At 35.8% G+C, this 22,026-nt stretch overlaps 1 protein-coding gene across 1 annotated transcript in view; it reads left to right on the forward strand.

Annotated features, from left to right (window-relative positions):
- KLHL14 (kelch like family member 14) overlaps positions 1-22,026 on the forward strand; it is a 168,093-nt gene that overhangs the window by 136,246 nt on the left and 9,821 nt on the right. Inside the window, exon 8 of the mRNA XM_051970272.1 lies at positions 13,186-13,264. Within this exon, the coding sequence (XP_051826232.1) occupies positions 13,186-13,264 (79 nt within the window). The remainder of the gene's footprint in view (positions 1-13,185; positions 13,265-22,026) is intronic.

Raw genomic sequence — 22,026 nt, forward strand, 5'->3', positions numbered from 1 at the left:
GCCTGTGTAACAGAGACAATTATGACTGAGAAACCATAAAACAGCTTGCAGGTACACATTTTTGCTTTAAAACCCCAGAACATCCAGATGAAATTACATATACTGCATATATTTTATTGTGAATGCGCCATTTCAGCATCTGCACCAAACCAAATTATAGAAAATTGTTACATCTGTTCACTTCCCAAAATCTTAAAGAAAACCAATCCCGTTACCCTCTAGACCATTTCTTTTGAGCGAAAAGGGGAAAAATGGGACAGCCTTTGGAGAAAAACCCTTCAGCCTTATTGTCAAATCTTTTCAGATGCTGGCAGGAGGTTGGGCTTATACCCTCTGAATATCAGATACATTGCATGTGGAGAAGGTTAGATTTCAAGCAGAAGCATTTCAGATATTGATAGCCTCTCTGCTGAGTTATCCCATTAATGATGGATTTGATGCATTGGTAGGAAACTGAGAGGAATACCATCCACTAGAAGTTCTCCACTTACTTACTGCACAAGTTATCCTGCCTTTGAACTGAATGGGATATTTCGTGACTCACACATACTCTCCAAGGGATGTTTTCAAGTAAATCACACTTAGAACTTTACAGTCTGTTCCTTTTGTCACCCAAATTAAAAATAAACTGTGACAATTCCACTAATGGGTTTTTTAATCCCATTTTAAAAGTTAACTAATAAACCTTAACTCCACCAATTATAATAGGACACTTTTTTTTTCTGGAAGAAAATTGAAACATGATCAGCCTAATACCTAATATAATGCAATAAAATGCCCAAAACTCAAAATAGGAAATTAAGTTAACCTGAGGCAAGCTATGCTGTGTTCCCTCATCCTAAAAAAAAATTTCTTAATTTGTACCATATTTTTTCATATGTAATAAAATGTGAAGAAATTCTATATTACCTTAATTTTCTTTTTTTTCCATGAAGGAGTACTTAGAATTCAAGATTATTCTTTCTCACAAGGTGCTATTTACTATTTTAATTAAAGGAAATGTTATAAATGTGAAGTTCCACTATTTTACTCTATATCAGGAACTATAACAAACCTTAGAGGTCAGCTGTGTTATAATGGGATAAGCACTGAAGAGCTGGATTCAAATCTCTAGCTTTGCAACTTAGTATCTCTGTGATCTTGGAAAATTCAATTGACTTTTTCTGGCTTTAATTAGGTGTGGGAGAAATGAGGGGAAACAGACTATGATCATTATGCTCTAACACTTACTAACTATAACAACATAATATCCTTTGAAAAATAACTGGTTTAACTTTCTAAGCTGCCAGGTATGGTGGCTAGGTCATGGGGTTTGAAATCTAGAAGAACTGGGTTCATTTCCCACCTCAGATACATAAGCAGCTATGTGGTACAGGACTTTAAGTGGAGCAGGACTGAGATCAGGCTTCAGATACATGCTAGCTGTATGACAGCTAAAGCACTTGATTATTCTGTACATTAATTTACTCATCTGTAAAATGGGGTTAATAATATCACTTGCCTTCCAAGGTTGTCATAAGGAGAAAATGAGATGATGTTTATAAAGTGCTAGCTTTAGCCATGATTAGAGATTATGACCCTGAGCAAATCATCAAACTTTTCTATGCCTCTTTTTTTTCCTCATATAAACTGAGGAGGTTGGATCTGGTAATCTTTAAGGTTCCTTAGCAATCTAATGCTATCATTCTCTAAGAGAATTTAGGGGATCTGTGCTATTTCTTAAGAGGAATAAGATGATATGGCTTGGAAGTTTGTTTGGTTTTTTTTTTTTAATGTATCTGTAACCTTTATGTGAATTTGTCAGGCTTATAGTCCATCTACTCACCTTCACTTTGCCAGGCAAGTGACTTCCCGGTTAAGGCAGCACTGGGGAAGGAAGAAATGAACAAAGCCAAAACTGCTAGTTTTGTGAACATCTCTTGGAGAATATTAAATCATTTCTAAATTATTGAATCTGGATAGAAGCTGTTTCCCTTCCTCTGAGGACTCCTGATAGTCCTGGTGTCATTGATATAACTCATCATTTAAATGGCTATTGGAGGGACTAGTCATCTCCAAAAAGTGTCAGGTTGATTTTGAAATTTTATCTTTTGAGCCAATTCACAGGCTCTGTGTGACAAGTGGTGCGCACCTTCATACAGGGCTGAGCTGAGCTAAATAGGGGCTGAGCGCTTTTAGACTGAGTTATTTAAATAAATTGGAATCATCTTTCAGAACCTCCAGGAAGGAGGCCCTTTGGGAGCCCTGACTTCCATTATTTCATCTGATGCAATGAGAAACCCTAACTTTCAAAAATAGAAGCTCACTAGTATTCCTTAGCATGGTAGCATCTCTACTCTTATAGTCAGTCAATCAGCAAATACATATTTGTTCTTACTATCTGCTCGATATGATAAATGCTGAAGATATAAGGATACTAACATGGACTGGCAAAAGATCCTGTAATAATAAATTATCAACCAAAGAGGGCTGAAAATGCTCCCTCCTTTCTGTTGTAATCATCAAGGCTTGTTCAAAGGTTCTAAAAAGTCGCAATTCAGAAAGCCTTGGCTTCTAATGGGAATTAACTGTCCCTCACCATTGTCTATCTTTTTCTGTATCTCTCTTTCTCTCACACTCATATGCATACATTCAAATACACATAAATACATATTCACTCATAAATCCATGTGAATATGAAATATTGAAATATGGTTGAATGGGCTGTGAGTAGTCCCTAAAGTCAAGAAGACCTGGTTCTAAGACTTATTTCTGACACATATTCTTTGTACCACTGTGGATAAAATCATTGAAACTTCTTAGTACTCCCAGGCAATTCTAAGTTACAGGTGAATTGGATATCTGTGTCCATGGTTGGGAATTACTTATACTAATGATATAGCTACAATCAAATACATATGTACAGTGTATATACATGTGTCTGAGAGAGGGATATCCACAAAAGGCAGAATGGCCTAATGGATAGAAGACTTGAGTTTAAATCCTTTCTCTGACACACACTGCCTGAGTAACCATGGGCAAATCATTGAAATTCTCCATTTAATTTCTTGTAGTCCCTAAGACTACAAGTTTCATTTAACTGCCTAAGACTATAAGTTCCATTTAACTTTCTAAGACTAAGTATAAGTCTACACTGGAAGAAGAAATTCCCTCAATGACAATTAGGAACCCCAGGTCTTGTTTAAAAAAAAAAAAGATAGGGGCACCTATTTGGCACAGTGGATAGAGCACAGACCGTGAAATCAGGAAGACCTGAGTTCAAATGTGAGCTCAGACACTTAACACATACTAGCTGTGTTACCTGGGCAAATCACTTAACCTCAATTGCTTTGCCAAAAAAAAAAAAAAATCACCCAAAAAACAAAAAAAGAAGGAGGAGACAGACACATTTCTTTAGTGTTTAATAATAATTTTAGTTAACATTTACATAACTCTTTCTAAGCACCAATTAACTAAGTATTTTACAAGAATTATCTATCAATAAATATAAATATATATATATATATATATATATATATTTTTTTTTTTTGCTGAGGCAATTGGGGTTAAGTGACTTGTCCAGGGTCACAACAGCTAGGAAGTGTTAAGTGTCTGAGACCAGATTTAGACTCAGGTCCTCCTGACTTCAGGGTTGATGCTCTATCCACTGCACTATCTAGCTGCCCCTTGAATAAATATTTAAGTGCTGACTATGTTCCAGAAACATAAATCCCTATTTCACTTGATCTTCACAACATCTCTGTCAGGTGCTATTATTGTCCCCATTTGACAAACTGAAATAAACAGAGGTGGAGTGATTTGTCCAGGATCACATAGCTAATAAGTGTCTGAGGCCAAATTTAAACTCGGGTCTTCCTGCTTCTAGTCATAGTGTACCACCTAGCTGCCTCTGTTTGTTCATGCATATACCTGCACATATATTCAAGAGTCAGAACTCCTAGTGCATGTTTTATAGGTGATGTCTCATCAGCCTCCCTATGGTTTAGGTTGATATGTCTATGTGTTTATATTGCTTTTAAAAAAATCTCAAATGTTATCATCTAAATTTTATATACAAATGGCCAGTAAAAAAGTGGCAGTAAAAGACATTATTTCATCTAAATTTGACATTCCCCACCCTACCCCATGATGTTATTACAGATCACACTAGGTTGACTTTTGCTATCAATAAATTTGGATGATCTCCTGAGAGTGTGCACAAAATTAGACAATTTCTTTGATAGAGGAATACATCTCCCTGTTTGGGGATACTCATGGTTCAAGGCTGAGTTTTATAAGGACTATAAAGGACCTTAGGAAATATAACTCTAGAGTTAGAAGGGATGTCACTGGCAATCTATACCAATCCCCTCATTTTACAGATTAGCCAACTAAGCCCCATGAGGTTAAATGACTTACTAATTTATTGATTGATTGATTTCCCAAGCTCACACAAGGAGTCAGACTTAGAGGTGGGTGAATCCAGAACCTCTAATGCCCAAATCAATGTTCTTTCCACTAGATCAAGAACTAGTCCACTCCCATTATTAGCTCAATGCAGCCACCTAGAGACTAGGCTTCCAATAGCAGAATTGATTTTTGCTGCTTAGTCATTTTTAGTTGTGTCCAACTCTTCATTGACCTCATTTAGGGTTTTCTTGGCAAAGATGCTGGAATAGTTTGCCAATTCCTTCTCAATCTTATTTATTTTACAGAGAAGAAAACTGAGACAGAGATTAAGTGACTTATCCAAAGTCACACAACTAGTCAGTATCTTAATTTAGATTTGAACTTGTCTTCCCAGTTTCAGATGCAGTACACCATTCACATGTCACTGCTGGCACGGGTGCTTCCAGGTTTACCTAGGAAGGAGAAAATTTGGTCAGAAAAACTGAGCAGGTTAAAGCTTTTGTGTTGATCAGTATTTGCTTTGGACCCATGAGTGTCCATTGTACTTCCAATCTGGGTGACATAGGAATATTCTGTCTATTATTATCTTTCTCCCTCAAAAGTGAAATGAATAAGTAGGAAAGAAATTACCAAGGTTCCAAATCAACCAGGAAGAATTGAAGCAGGAATTTCAGAAAAGAGGAAGAGATCCACCAGAGACAGACAATAGTGCACTAAAGGCACTGGTAAAGTTCATGCTTGAGGTAGTGTTTTCCTGAATCCAGAGTCACATCTATAGGAAAATTATGTGGGAGCCTTAGGGAAGCTATGTTGGTCATAGCAAAGTAGGAAAATGGAAGATCCTATTTCAGGGGAAAACCATTACAGAATGAGTAGCTATAGAAGAAGGAACTAAGTTCTAAGGGAAGTCAGTGAGAATAGCATATCTCCTAAATTTAAGCTCAGACTGCTGTCTTCACCTGATTTACAGGTTACCTAGATAAACTGGGCAATCAAGGTAGCCCCGGATTGCCCCAATCACCTACCCACTTAGATTCTACCTTGACAGAAGTCACTTCACTACAGGGTTATCCTTGTGGAATTGCCCTCCCCCAATAGTGAAATATATGACATCTTATTTAAAATATAGCCAATTAGTTCCCCAAACTCTCATAAGTATGACTGCCAGATCAAACTTTTTTCAGGAAGCTCTTCTCCTAATGCTAGATATAAATGAGTCTCATACACATAAAAGACAACTCATAAAAGAGCTTTTTGCAGTCCTTGTAATAAAAGGCCAGGATGTCATCTTTCTTTGCATAAATTATTGTGTACTAAATGAAATTTCTATCTACAAATACTTCTCATTCCCTTTAATTTCAGACATTCTAGGATAAATCTAAGGAGGGAGATGTCTACTAAAGTGGTGTTGTTTTGAGTTCATAGAATCATATTTCAGAGTTAGAAGGAACTTTGATGGCTGTCTGATTGAATTAACATAAAAATAATAATAACCTCTTCTATGATATACTAAGTTTGTGGTCATCCTACCTTTGTTTGAAGAGTTCCCCAAAAGAGGGATGATACCCCAAAGGAATTCATCATTACCCCAGTGCAGATCATACCACTTTTGGACATCTCTGATTACTGGGAAGTTTCTTTTCCTGCCCTAGAGTCTAAAGTAGCATTTGGAAGTTCCATTAATTGCTCCTAGTTTTGTCCCCTTGGTCAAGTACAAGTTTAATCCGTCTTCCATGTGTTAGTCCTTTAAATATTTGAAAATAGTTACCATCTTTCCCTGATCTTTATTTGCTTCTTCTCCAGGCACATCATCCACAGTGCCTTCACTTTATTCTCATATGGCATAAAACAAGACCTTTATAATTCTAGCTTCTCTTCTTAGGATACTTTCCAGCTAATTAATGCTCTTCCTGAAATGTAGTAGTCAGAACTTAACACTATACTCCAAATGATCAAGGCAGAGTGTCTACTTATTACTGGTTCAATTAATCAATTGACATTGTTAAGTACCAGCTACGTGCCAGTATTGTATTATGCATTAGAGACATCCAAACAAAAATGAAATAATCCTTGCTCTCATGGAGTTTATATTCTATCAAGCCAAAAGTGCACATTCCTAGAAGTTATTTCAGCCTAAAATTTGCCTGCTGTTTCACATAATTGACCACTTACAACTTTCAGACTTCCAAAACTCCAAAATCTTTTTCAGATAGCTTGTATCTAGCCTTATCTTATGCTTGTGAAGTTACTTTTTTTGAAGCCAGGTGGAAGACTTTGCATTTATTCCTAGTAAATTTTAGGTGACACAATAGATAGAGTGTAGGTCCTAAAGTCAGAGAAATTCATCTTCATGAATTCCATTGGCTAGTTGTATAATTCTGGGCAAGTCAGATTGAGGCAAATTTGCTTCAGCTCCTCATTTGTAAAATGAGCTGAAGAAGAAAAGGGAAACCATTCCAGTACCTTTGCCAAGAAAACTCAAATGGGGTCACAAAGATTCAGACGTAACAAACAATTGAACAACATTTTATCTTACAAGATTGATCCCAGTATTTTAGCCTGACAAGATTTTTTTATTCTGATTCTGCCATCCGGTATGTCAGCTATTCCTCCTAGTTTTATATCATTTGACAATCTGATAAATTATCAATACTTTCATGGTATCAGAATCTCATTTGAAATAAATCCAGGAAAAACAAAACAAAATAAAAAGACAACCTTTTGCATACAGTATGAACACTAGATGTAGTTATTTGGGTTGGTCAATGCACCACTTTCATGACAGCAATTAATTATATCAAAGACTGGAAGAATTCCTGGAATGTCCAGTGTCCCACAACTGAATGACATCCTTATCTTGTTCCATTGCAAGCAAAGATCACATTAAAAACATGTTATAACTTGCTTTGGCTTCTTCCTCATATTTTGTTCTGTAATCAAACAACTATATCATTTGATCCTTTTCTCATTTGATGACTTGTCCTGGGCTGCGACAGCTTCCAAAGGAATTCACTCTAGCTCAAGATAAGATATCACAGGGTAGATCCTCTACCTTGAGCAAAGGCATAGTACTGATTTAGAGGCAAAGCCAATTTTGACCATTAATCCCCAAAAAGTCAAGTCAAGGCTAATCAACCTTAATCACTAAAAAAAAAAAAAAAAAGCCACTTTCTTGTGAAGTATCAAATAAGGAGACTTCCAGACATAGAAAGAGACATTAATGGTAATAACAAGCTGCTCCTGCACTAACCCTTTTTTGTAAAATAATGAAAATAATATCTCCAGGGTTACCTTGGGCTAGGACAGTGTTAACACAAAATTTATGCTAAAGAAGTAAAGATCTATTCCAGGAGACCTTTTGCCCTACCAGTAGAATACAATTCACATCAGTTAATAGTGAGAAAAATGATACTGTGATGAATAGAGTTGGAAAATAGGTTGGAAGCAGAATTTAAAGGACAATCAATAGAGGAATTTTTATTTTACACTAATAGCAATAGGTAGCAATTAGATGGTGCATTGAATAGAATACTGTGCTTGGAATTATGAAGACTGATTTTATTCAGTTCAAATCTGGCCTCAGACATTAACTATATGATTCTGAGTAAATCACTTAATCCTGTTTGTCTCGGTTTCCTCATCTATAAAATGAGTTAGAGAAGGAGGTGTCAAACCACTAAGTATCAAAATATCTTTGCCAAAAAAAAAAAAAAAACCTCTAAATGGAGGCACAAAAAGTTGGCCATCTCAAAAACAAAAGAAGAAGAAGAAGCAATAGGGACCCTCTGTAATTTTGAATAGGGGAGTGACATGATAAAATCTGTACTGAAGGAAAATCACTTTGGCAGTCCACTATGGAGGCTAGCTTGGAGTGGGGAAAAATTTGACTCAGGGAGATGAAATGGAAATAAATCCCAAAGAGTTATAAAAACTTTCACTCAAGGACAGAGAAAGATGGAATCCAAGACTACTATTAATGTGGGAGCTCACCTGGATCTGTGACCGTGTCCCTATTTACTGAACCATAAACCCACTGCTGTGGTATAAAATAATCACTCTGGCTTCCCTGGAACTCAGTGGGCTAGGATAATGAACACTAGCATCAGGCCCTTTCTTTGACCCTGCCTTAAATATCCCTGCTCCTAATGAGTGAGACAGAGGAGTGATCATGAGCAGCTGCTCCTGGTGACTGGCCAGCTGCTGCTGCACCTGCATTTTGGCATTCTGCCTCTCCATGTGTTTTCAATCCCATGGAGACGGTGTATCCTTGATTCCTACATTGGCCCACATCAGGGAACATTAGTCTTTAAGTTAGGCTTTTTAGAATCTGTTCCTTTACTCATCCTCATTCTCTACCCCCTTCACTGCTTGTTACTGTTATCATAGGTCCTGTCCTATTCACCACTGTTTGGAAGTTCTTCCCCCTTCTCTCTATGACAATGTTCCTTCCATTCTTTCCATGACGGCAAATATTCCATTCTCAGCCTCATGTTAAATATGGATATTTTGGATTGCAGGCCTGCTATAGCTTCCTTCTCATGTTGCTGATAGAGCACTCCTTTCTCTGCATACACAAACTAATCTAAAATCTATGGAAATATGAATTGTAAATTAAAGAGAAGGCAGCAATTTTGCATTATAGAATGTAAACTCTTTGAGAGCAGGAATATCCTTTCATTTTTGTCTTTGTATTCTTAGGACCTAGTACAATGCCTGGTATATAGGCTAAAAAGAATATGATTGTGTTCTCCAAACTTTTTGATCACAAACCTCTATCAATAAGAAGTTCTTAAACACATATTCCCAATATCCATTTACTTATTTATAAATTATATATATATACATATATAAATAATACACATAATATGTGTATGAATAATATGTTGCTACTTTACTAATAATTATATGTTGTTTTAATTATCCATAATTAATAGAGTGCTGGGTATAGCATGAGGAAAAATCATCTTCCTGAGTTAAAATTTGAACTCAGACACTTATAGCTATGTGACTCTGGCCAAGTCACTTAATCCTAATTGCCTCAGTTTCCTCATCTTTAAAATGAATTAGAGAAGGAAATAGCAAATCACTCTGGTATCTTTGTCAAGAAAACACCAAATGGGGTTTTGAAGAGTTGGATACAACTGAAATGATTAGACAACAATAAACAACCAATAATTATGCAGCATAAAAGTGAGGGAAAAACAAAAATTTTAAAAGGATAAGATAAAGATGAAATGATATTTAATCCTAAAGTAAATAGAAAGTCATTGCATTTGATAGTTTAGAGGAAAGACAAGGTCAGACCTAAATACAAATTATTTTACTAGCTGTGTGGAGGATGAATTACAATAAGGAAAGATTTGAGTCAGGAGAACGGAGTAGCAGGATATTACAATAATCCAAGTGATAGGGAGTGAGACCCTGAAGTAATATAGTAGCTATAAGAATAGAGAGCACAGGATGGTATGTGATAAAGTAAAAACTGCTATGTGGCAAAAGGTAGAAAGAGCCTTGAATGTGGAGTCAGAAGAACCTTAGTATATACAACCTACCCTGGACACTTACTAGCCATGTGACCCTGGGTAAGCATTTAAACTGTCAGCCTCAGTTTTTTTTATCTGCAATAAAAAAAAAAAAATAGTATAACTTTTCCCCAAGATTGTTGTGAGGGTAAAATGAAATGAAATTTATAAACTCTTTCCATACCTTTAAGTGTTATGTAAATTTTAGCTTTTCAAACTGACAATATTTAGCACCGATTGGATTTGAAGTTGGAAACTTAGCTAATTAGGATAGCCATGCCTTTGACAGAAACAGGGAGGTTTAGAAGAGGGAGGGGTTTGACATCTGTTGTGCAGCATGAGTGTCATCCTGGGCAATTCAATTCCACCAAAAATGAAAAAGGTGAAGAGAGTTCTTATAGAATACTGCCTGGATCCCTGAGCCTGCACCTACTAAAAGGTGCAAAGCTGCCACAAGGGTCCCAAGCTGAAGCCATGGCATGATCCGACAGAGCAGGATGGGTATATTCTGGGGGCTGGAGAGATTTCCTGAATAAAAGCTGTTTGGCATATGCACTGGTGAGGATCAGGTCTCAGCACTCTGAGGGACCTTGTCAAGGCAGAAGGGAAGAGGTGGAGAGTTAACTTAGAGAAGGGAAGAAGAGTGAGGAAGTGTGATTGTTTGGGAACACAAGCTCTGGGTTAGATTAGTCCTCAGCGAGAGTGAGATATTCCCTTCCTCACCCTCTGATCAACTAGTCATAAACTATTAAGAATACACCAAAGTCCCTGCAGGGATATAAAACCCACTTTGTAGACTACTGGCCTAGAGCAGGAATTCTTAAATTTTTTCCACTCACAACCCTTTTTCATCCAAGAAATTTTTACATGATCCCAAGTATATAGGTATGTAAAATAGGTATGTAAATCAAACATATACTGATGATAAATCATAATTTTGTGACTCCTGTATTAATTTATGAGACCCCATATGGGTCACTAACACTTTAAGAACCTGGGTACTAGCTGGCATGCAAATAAATAAAGAATAGGGATGTACCATTTTATCAAAAGCACTCAGAGAGGCCCTATTTGCTCTCAAACCCAAACATCTCTGTCTTTACTTCCTTCTGTGCTGTGGGCATATCACCAAGATAGAAGAGAAATAATGAGCTCTGTGCCCCCGGGCATAGCTACCTGGTACTATACTACTCCCAAGCAAGATAAATGCTTTTCCTTGCAGAGTGTGCCCATAACAGAGGCCAGAGCTTTTAGCCCTACTACCAGAAAGAAAGCCCCTGTCCTAGTACCAGTGTTGTGGACAGCTGTGATGGCATTCCTTATTCTATTCTTGTACATTACTTCCCTCCAAACTTCAGCCCTATTCTTACTCTTTATCATTTATCCTTTTATCTCTCTCTAAGCTCTTTTCTACTGATCCCCCACCCTACTCCATTTGAGCTACTCCTAGATGCTGTCCTAGAACCTAGGAGATATACAAAGGAAGTCTTCAAGAAGCCATCATAGTATATGAGAGGAATCTCTCATTATCAGGCTATAAACATGGATATCAGAAGTCCTTCATATCTCAATTTGGAAATTTGAACACATTTTTTCCCCTCAAAATACTCCTGTCATAAAACCCATAGAAATACACAAGCAATTTGTACATTAAGAGCTATGTCTGCCTGTCTATACATTGAGTAGAATTTGGAGTTCCTCTTTGTGAGTTTAGTTACAAATACATTAACAGAGATTTTGTCATATTGAGAGCACTTAGGGTTGAATTCTTAGTGGAAATCGATGCATGCTATTTTGCTTCAGACTTCCTGATTTACTGTCAATCTGTATGTAAACTAAGGTGCATTTTAATATCAAGGAAGCATTAATATGCTTCTGGGGCTTGACAGAAGGGATAAGCTAGTTAACCGGCTTAGGTCGTTCATGTTTCCCATTCTAACAAACACACTCAGAATATGACATTGGAGAAAATTCTTGCTCAATGCACACCTATAATTCCCCCTAACCTATACTGAAGAACTATTCTGTGCCCTCCAGCTCTCCCCTAACCTGATTTATTCATAACAGTAGCTCTCTTAGCCATTTTTACAAAAACAAAAAGGATTTTCCCTCATTTATGGGGTGGTTAAGCCATTTAGATTTTGTTTATAGGACCATGGGACAGATAGTACAACAGAAAGAAGGCTGGATTTGGAATCAGTTGGTCTGAATTCAGATCCCAGGTCTGTCACAGGGATGATTTGCTTAACCTTTCAGGGCCTCAATTTTTCCTTTTGTGAAATCAAGGGGCCCAAAACAACAACAACAACAATAATAATAATAGTATTTACATATAACTTTAAGGGTTTACAGAGCTTTTCTGATTTGATACTTATGACAACCCTGGGAGAGGTATCTTATTATTATCCCATTTTACAAGCTAAGACATATGGAGATTAAATGACGTGATCAGGGTCACAAAACTATAAGTATCTAATGTCTTCCTGAAAGCTGGTCCAATGCTACATCTACAAAGTCACCAAGTTCAAAAGTTCCTTTTAGTTCTAAATCTGTCTTGCCACTGGACCCAGATAGCTCTGGAGGGGAAAGTGAGGCAGGTGACCTTGCACAACCCTCCCTCAAATCTCATATCATGGCATCACCTCTCAGATATCATGGTTCTCTTTGAGAATGAAGGACAAACAATAAAATTTTATAGACAAAGAAATTATATTCAATAAGAAAAGGAGAGAAGAAAAAAACATTTATTAAGACCTACTATGTTCCAGGTACCATTCTAAGTGCTTTACAAATATTATCTACCTGAATCCTCATAACAACCCTGGGAAGTAGGGGCTAGTATTATATTTAATTTACAACTGAGAAAAATGAGATAGATAGAAATTAAATGATTTGACCAGAGGCACATAGCTAATAAGTGTCTGAAACAGGAATCAAATCCAAAATTTCCTGCCTGCTCAACACTCCATCTATTGTGCCACCAAAGTAAGCAATGTGACATGTGGACCAAAAAATGCCTAGTACCTCCTAACCACTTTAACTTAATTAACATTTCCAAAATGGAGAGCCAAAAGATAGACACTGCATGTTTTACACTTGTTTTGAGTGTCATTAACTTCAAGTATTATTGAATGCAATTCTTTTGTTGAACACGTCCCTCTTCTTGCTTCCCTGATGAACAATATTCCTTTTTATAAAAGCAGTTGAGTTGTATAATAGTCATTTTCATCTAAGTGTACTGTGTCTTATGTGCCACATGAATATATTTTTACAGGAAAACACAGTACAAACTTTGTCAGCCGATACGACCCGAGATTTAACAGCTGGATCCAGCTCCCACCCATGCAAGAAAGGTAAGAGTATTTTCTGTGTTGTCTGTATTTTCTCTGTCTGTCCTACAAACAATATTCCCAATTTGTGATTTTCAAAAATAAAGTAACTAGGGGTGGCTAGATGGTCCACTGGATAGAGCATTGACTCTAGGAAGAAAAGGAACTGAGTTCAACTCTGGCCTCTGACACTTATTAGATGGGTAATCCTGGGCCAGTCACTTAACCCTGTTTGCCTCAGTTTCCTTATCTGTAAAATGAGTAAAGAAGGAAAGAGCAAACCATTCTAATATCTCTGCCAAAAAAAAAACCCAAAGAGTCAGACATGACTGAAGTGACTTAACAACAAATACTGTGTGGAAGGCGCTATGGTAGGTATTAATGATGCAGAATCAAAACCAAAACTTTCAAGGAGCTTACACATTGCAGCTGTCAGTTTTTGTTCACCCTTCTACTTTAAAGTTATAACCTAGCCTATCATGAAACCCAGAGAAACAATGTTATTATTGTTTTAATTTTACATATTAAACAGATGTGTCATATATCCATTTTCCCAAGTCCACCTTTTACAACTCAGATCCTAAAGTCAGAAAGGAACAAAGTTTCAAATGTAAAGTATACACCTGCTTTTTTATGAAAACGTATTGCTTTCTTCCTTTGCTGAAATTCCATGGCTTCCTCCTAAGCCTAACCTAATCTGAGCTTCCTAAGTAAGGACTGAACAAGACTAGGGCAATGACAGTAGCTTTCAAAATCATAACTATAAGAATGATCATAATATTTAAAGATCGTTAGTACAGTGTTCTGTAATAAGTCTTTTATTTTTCATGAAATGCTTAAGTCAATCTGAACTGGAACAACTCTAAAGTGTGATGATGATCACAACATTAAGATTTCATCATCTCAAAAGAAGTTTCTCGTTTTTCCCCTTGAGCCCAACTCCAGCAAAAACCTACTTGTGTCAGTTATCCATGAATTAAATAGAATGAAAGCATTTTGTTCATACATGCATATTCACATGCTGGAATTTGGGGCACCATTGTTTCTTTCCAAAGTGACAGATGGCTCTACTTAAGCAAACATTAACTACAACTTTTTTTTCCTCAAGAGGAAAATTCAGGAAAGTTTCTGCATCCTTTTTTTGTCTTATTCTTTCCTTCATAATCCTTTGTTCTCCAACAGTATTTTTTAGGAAAATATTTCCTTCTTAGATAGCCTCTACTATGTCAATAAGCTGTGTCAAAGATGAATTGCAAATTAAAGAGAAATCTCACAATGATACTCTAGATTCCAAAATATGCATTAATAGAGCATGATGGTATGAATTGAGACCATAAAGCAATCCCAATTCTTAACTCCATACTCTGTGTAAATTAGTCAAAAGTTACTTCCAGGTCAGGGAGAATATAGTCTTGAAAAATGATGAGGTCTAAGGTATTATGAGCCTTGTAGGTCTTTTTTTATATAATATCTAATTCAGACATTCTTCAAGGCATTATTTTAATCAAGGTAGCTTTCTTAGGTGCTCTTCACATGAAATGGAAGATCCCTATCCTTAAGGTCTTTCCTCAGTATATGTTATATGGCCTTCTCCATGGGCTTTATACTCATCATTAATATTACTCTCTCATTCTGCCTTATAATCACAACTATTTAAAATAAGACTTGAAAATACAAAGAAAATAAAAGAAATTTAATCTGTTTTGAAATGTCAACTTCTCATCACAATAGTCCCCTTTGCTGGGGGCTTTAGACCAAGATAATTAACCTTCATGCCTTCAGCTTGGGATGCATAACTCACGTCGCGGTCAATTATCTCACTGTAGAGCCCCTAAGGATGGGAAGTATTGCTGCAAAACCTAATTAGTAATTTTTTTTAAAAATGTGTATTGTTTACTTGATAGTCCATAATGACTTCCTCTGAGGCATTATGGCCTATCATGGCAGGGTCCTACTTAGACAATTTTTAGCAGATCATTGACCTGATAAAAGGAGCTGCTATGGTCTGCCGGCACCCGGCAGCCACCGTTGACAGGATGGACTGTTTAACGTTTCTTTCTGAGTCATTATGGTCTATCATGTCAGGTCCCTACTAAGAGAATTTTTTTTTTAAATTCAGAACAATCAACTCGATAGACCAAATAAAGAGCTTCATATAGTACTGAGTAGGAAAAGGCAGATCTCACAGAAGCTCAGCCAGTCTTCAAGATTCAAATCTCCTATGGGTCACTTTACTCAGGCAGCAAAATGAAATTTTGCTGTCATCAAAACACTTCCACTCAAAATAACAAACAAGATCAGTAATCACTGTGGATTAATCAGCATATGAGAAAGAAAAAGAGAGAGGAAAGAGGGAAGGAAAAAAGGAAAGAAAGGAGAAGAGGAGGAAGGAAGGAAAAAGGAAAGGAGGGAAGACAGAGGGACAGATAAAGATAGGGAAGGTGGGAGGGAACACCACAGGTAAGAAAAATCCAATTTTTAGCATGATAGTTTCCCTTTAAAAAGAGAAGAGATAGGCAATGTTATGATCAGTTTATAACAAAGGTTTTTCTTCAAACTGGGATAATGGTTTGGGTAATCCAGACTCTTGCTTTGGAGACATAAATAAACTGATCATCTCCCCTCAAGAAGCCAGAAAGAAATTCTCCCCACCCCATAAACCATACTACACTATACTCAACCATGTTTACTAGATTATGTCGTGATTTTTTTTTTCAAAAACTTCTTTCAGAAATATCAAAGTAGGAGTATAATAAACAACCAGAAACCAACATGTTCTCATATCATATAGAATTTGTTGGGTGTTTTCTGAGCTTTTTTTTTTCTTAAAAGCAATGAAATAATCTAAGCCAGAGAAGTCTTTTTCCATTTTTGCAAAAAATATATTCCCAAAGATAAAATCTTATATGTTGAAGTTAGAGCAAATTAATAGTTATGGACAGACCATAAACTCTATCCATTTATACATGTTGAACTTTCTTGAAAGGAGGAACTGTAATTTTTCTTTCTTTGTAATTCCAGTGCCTGGCACATAGTGGGCACTTAATAATTGCTCACTGACTAAACTGATATTTCTTTAGTATAATTCATGAACATTTTCACTTTGGGGTATCCAAAATTCTATTCTGATACTCATAACCTTTTATATTGGAATTTCTATGTAAAATTAAGCAGTCTTGGCAAGGCAAACAAATTTGACTTTTTTTTTTTCATTTCACTCTTAACAGTGACACTGTGTGGATGAAGTTAGGAATACATGTAAAGAATCATATTAAGAAAATATTAACTTAAAACAGCAAATTCTGAAAAGCTCTTCTTTTTTGTACAAGGCAGGTATAGGACTAAGATAGAAATGTTAGGAATTCTTTTTAGGTGAGAACAAAAGAAAAAAAAAGATTCTCACATCTATTAAAGGGAAATCTACTTCAGAATTCAGTAAAATATCTCATTTAAAAATTACAATATTTACTATTTTTTGTTAGTTTAAAGAGATTTTAGCCATTCTGGGAGAACCTCCAGCTATTACTTCATACATGTAGATATGCACAAAAACATACACACACACACACACACACACACACACTATAAATTGTTGTTTTTTATATAAAGAGAAGTCAGAAACAAACAAATGGATACTTTCAAAGGCTTGCAATGGTATTACTGATGTAAGTTAGTATCATGAAGAAATGTAATGTGCTCTACACATTTTGAGTGATTTTTCAATTGTATCCAACTTTGCAGCCCCATTTGAGGTATTCTTTGCAATGATACTGGAGTGGTTTACCATTTCTTCCTCCAGGATCTACATATAGTATGTACGTAAGAAATGTGTGACTAATGAATATTCTAAACTTTGTATTTTTGGCTATAGATCAATGTTTTAGTTTCATAAATAATTAACATGAGAAGGTAAAGCTGTAGCAAGCACTGGTTAAAATATTTCTCAAGGAAACTTTATAAAGAGTAAAAAAAAGAAATACCAATTTTCACAGAGAAAGAATACATGCTCCTTGAGGACTAATACTTTTCATTTTTGTCTTTGCATCTTCAACACCTAGCATAATTTGGCAAATAGTAAGCACTTAAGAATTACCTGCTGATTTTATTTGAATACTGTATCTTAGTTGGGAAAACCAGTCATCTTCCAGGTTATATGTCCTTCAATTAATTATAGTCTGCTATGGTGTAAAAGAAAATATACTCAAATTAACCTACCTCAATTATGGTCCTGGCTTGGCTTCTCATTTGCTGTGTGACTCCCAGAATTCACTTGATTCTTCAACCTGCTTTATTTGGTATAATATTTATGTAGTTTTATTCTAACAAAAAATTCTTCTTTTCCTTACTTTTGCCTTTTGTCTTGACCCATGCTCTTCCTTCTGGCTTTTTTACAGCACAGATTCAGCAATCTTTCATGAATATCTAATAAGTGTTATAGAAGATACAAAGATAAATGAGAATTTTCCAATCTTGCAGTGTAAATAAGATATATACAAAAAGTCAAATTATGAGAATGTGATATGTACTCTTTACGAAAAATAGTTATCTAGGGTACAGAAGAGGGAAAGATCTATTTTTAGTTTTAGAGTACTGACTTTTTCATATATTCACAAATCATCCTCAAACAAAGACAGCACTAAGCTTTGTGAAGTTCCTATTTTAGTTAGCATGTGAACGGCTAACAGTAGAACAAGAAATCTAGGAAAGACTGCAAAATAGCTGTCTCTCCTTAGAAGGAAAAATAGGTCCAAAATTTGGAACTAGACTTCTTCAGAATAAAATGCATGAATAAAAATGCCATATTGTAGTTAATAGGAATTATTTTTTTTAAATCATTGTCATCATTATTAATCAATGAATGAGTCAGTCAGCAGGCATTTTTTTAATCACCTGCAGTATGCCAGGTCTTTTGCAAGAAGTTGGAAATAAAAAGACCAAAGTAAAATAGATCCTGACTGGAAGAACTTTGCATTCTATCACATGAGAATTCAGCCAAATACCATATATTTTTAAAGAAAATAAAGACCCTTCCTCCCACATACTCATACATACCAATTCCCAAATGATAGGAAAATACCTATAAATGATTATTATATTGAGAAAATAATGACCTGATAGTTAGTACAGAGGATTTAAAGCTGAAAATGACCTAAGATGTTAGCCAGGCCAACCCACTCAAGGTCATACAAATAGCAGCAGGTCCAGAACTCAAATCAACATTCCTTGAATTAGCCACCTCCCTCCATGAGAAATGACCCCTTAAAATTTTCATGTAAGTAATAAATAAGAAATGCATGGTTCCAATCAGAATATAATTGTCCTTTTTTTTTTTTAAGGAATAAGGCTTTCTAAATAAGATGGTAAAATATTTAGAAGAAGAGTAAAAATTCAATTAGTCTGGATGTTCTCTATAAACATTTGAATGTGTATCCATATAATACATCTGGATGACTCGATGATATTGTTTTTTGCTTTTCATGCAGATGTTTTGAGACATACCACATAGCAGAGCATTAAACCTTAAAGTGTTATGTGATGAAAGGGTCATTAATTGAGAGAGGGAAGCTTTTATTTAGTACAGCAGTAGGTCAAGATTCCTATCCTTGCTACTGTCATTGCTCAAATGTTATTTTTTTTTTCTTGCAAGCTAGACTTATTCCCTGTGATTTCATTCCTTAAGAAACTGTATAAAAATGAGTAGGGCTTTTATTTTACTAGATGTCCTACTGAAGCTGTGATTGTTTATAAACTACTAAACAGTGTCACCATCCATTAGACTCCATAGATATAAATTCACTCTTATGTGGAAATATTAAAAAAAAAAGACATAATAATTCCTCAAACTTGACCTGCAAAGACTTTGCTCCCTTGAGAAATGAAGTTTTCTTTGTCAGATAAGTATTCTTAAAAAACAATCTCCATCTTCAAAGAGGGGAAGACATTGATGCTGGTATTTCTACTCTGACTGGAGCTTTGAATTGATGATGTCTATCATCATATATATTAAGAAATTAGGCGATATAGGGTGCTTTAAAAGTGTCGTGCCCTCAGATAAATATAAAGCAGCAATCAATTTATTCAAAGCCAAAGTACAAAAAAAAAAGGTAGGTAAGAGTTTGTAAACAAAATTCATATTGGAAGACTAATCTGGACGAGATGGTTTCATGTTAAAAGAGGATTAGTTCTTTCATAAATAGTACAGCAGTTATACTTTGAGGCAATATTGCCTTCACTTGTCCCACATGAGATATTCAGCAACTGAAAGCTAGTTTAGCTTTTACTCCTTCTAAGAAGAGAGGAAACATGATATTTTAGAAAGTGTACAAGTCTTATATTCAAGAGACTAGAATAAGTCACTTCCATTCTTTGAATATGTTTCTATAGCAATATTCAGAATTGCAAAACGACCTTATATGTGCATTGTGAAAAAGCACTTAGTAAGCTTTTGAAGTGCCAAAAATGTGTTTTTATCTATTGTAAAAAAAAAAAAAAAGGACCGAACATGAGAGAAAAACTTTGAAAGGAGACCAGAAAAAAACAGAATGAACTCTCCCTCAGTGATATATAACAGAATTACAAAATTATATAATTTCAGAGTAAGAAAGACCCTCAGCAGCTACCTGGTCAAACCATGATAAAGCAAAAATCCTTTCTTCAACATACCAATCATCCAACCTTTGGGGACCTCTAAGAAGGGGAAACATTTTACCTGAAATATCCATTTTATTGTGCATAGTATCATAGCTCAAGAATTGAAAGGGATTCTTTTTATATAGCTTTAAATGACTATTTATTTTGATTTTATTTATTAAGCATCTGCTATATGCTAGGTATTGTCCTAAGTATCCAGAATACAAAGAAAAGCAATGGGTAGTCCCTGCTGTTCAAGAACTTATATCTATTGGAGGAAACAACTTGTAAGTAACTGTTCAAACAAGCTACCTACAGGATAAATTGGGAAGGAAGTCAGCAGAGGGAAAGTGCTAGACTTAAAAGATTTAAGGAAAGGTTTCCTGTAGAATGTAAGATTTTAAGAAAGGTGGGACTTGAAAGAAATCAGTAGACAAAGATGAGGAAGGACACCATTCCAGGAACAGAGGAGAGTCGATGAAAATGCCTTAATTCAGGAGTTTTCTCCTTACATTTGATCTAAATCTGCACATTCTGCCCATTTTTCCTCATTCCACAACTTGAGGACAAGAAAAGTCAATAACTTTTCCATGTGACAGTCTTTCATGTACTTAAAAACACTTTGAAAATATGCTTCATCCCCATTCCTTCTCTTCTCCACTAATAATTCTCAATTCCTTCAACCTATCCTCATATGATGTGATCTGGAGGATATTCAGCATCCTACTTGCCTTTCTCTGGACATTATCCAGCTTATCAGTAACTTTCCCATATTTAAGGCCTACTACTTGGCATAATACTCCAATTGGCACCTTACTGGGAGGGGGATACAATAGAAATATCATTTTCTGAGGCCAGAATTCTATGCCTTCATTAAAACAGACAATTATAACATTGACCTTTTTTAAACTATTGTATCATGATATTTGTTTGCTGACTTTCGTTGATTTTATTTTGTTTTTATATTTTTTCTTCTCCCTTAACATAAGGCCACCCATTTCCATCCCAGACAGCTAAAGTGTAAAACAGTTACAGATTCAGCATGTCCTCTTTTGTATCCTGAGTTACATCTTACTCACTCCTAAACCCAGAGGCTCCCAAGAGGGACAGGATATGTGCTAGAAATCAGAGATGGTTCAAAGGATCCATCTTACATCTTAGAAACATATATTTACATCTTAGAAACATAAGGTTCCTGTTCAAGCTGGTCCTGTTCTCTATTTCCTGTGAATTTATTATTCCTGGGACAGAAGGTAGTTCACTGGCTGCTGCTGCTTCTGCCACATCAGTAGTCCACATATAATCTTAAATTTAGTTGGCAAGCTCAAGGTCAGATAGCCTCAGTAAGTCTGAGGATTTTACACACACACACACACACACACACACACACACACACACACACACTCATACACACACTTTAATTTCAGGAGTAAATGTCATCCTAAGGCAAGAAGGATGTCCCACAATAGTCTATGAAGGGTGGAAGTAACTCTCTAGATAATGTTAAGTCACAAGCCCCATTATGAAAGAAAAAGAAGAATTTGGTGAAAAGAGGATCATTTAAACTGGTTCGATATCATTCAGAGAACTAATCACCTTGCCTTTGAAAACATAAGGCAGTAAGTCTAGTTAACACCAGATCTTGAGAAGAGACCCTGATGTTAGTCCTGAGTCACTTGTGAAAATTAGCCCGTAGACGAAATGCCTTTGGAGCAAAGGAGCAGGATTTAAAGCATTGGGTTCACTTAAGAGAACAATATAAGGGAAGTTGTTCTATTTGTAATACTGCACAGGGGAAAAAAATAAGAAAATGATAATTGAAGAAAAATTTTGATGATGTGGTTCTCCTGGTAAATTGGGAACAATGACCCTTGAAGGACCATAAAGAAAGTGAATGTCAAGATAATTTATTATTGTTACATTATCTGCCTCATTTTTCACTTTGTCTTCCTGAGCTCTGAAATTCATGCAAGGTACCAAATGCTCCAAACATTAATGAACACCTTTTTCTCCTTCCAGAGCATAAAAATATCTGAAACCACTAGCATGTAGATTTCTCTTTAGATGAACAGAGAAAGAAATTGGATTTGTGGTGATTTCATTGGGAAAGGGAACTTCTGAGTAAGAAAACTCCTTTTACCAATGCAGGTCAGCAC

Source organism: Antechinus flavipes, chromosome 1 (assembly GCF_016432865.1).
Source record: "Antechinus flavipes isolate AdamAnt ecotype Samford, QLD, Australia chromosome 1, AdamAnt_v2, whole genome shotgun sequence".
Taxonomy (NCBI): domain Eukaryota; kingdom Metazoa; phylum Chordata; class Mammalia; order Dasyuromorphia; family Dasyuridae; genus Antechinus; species Antechinus flavipes.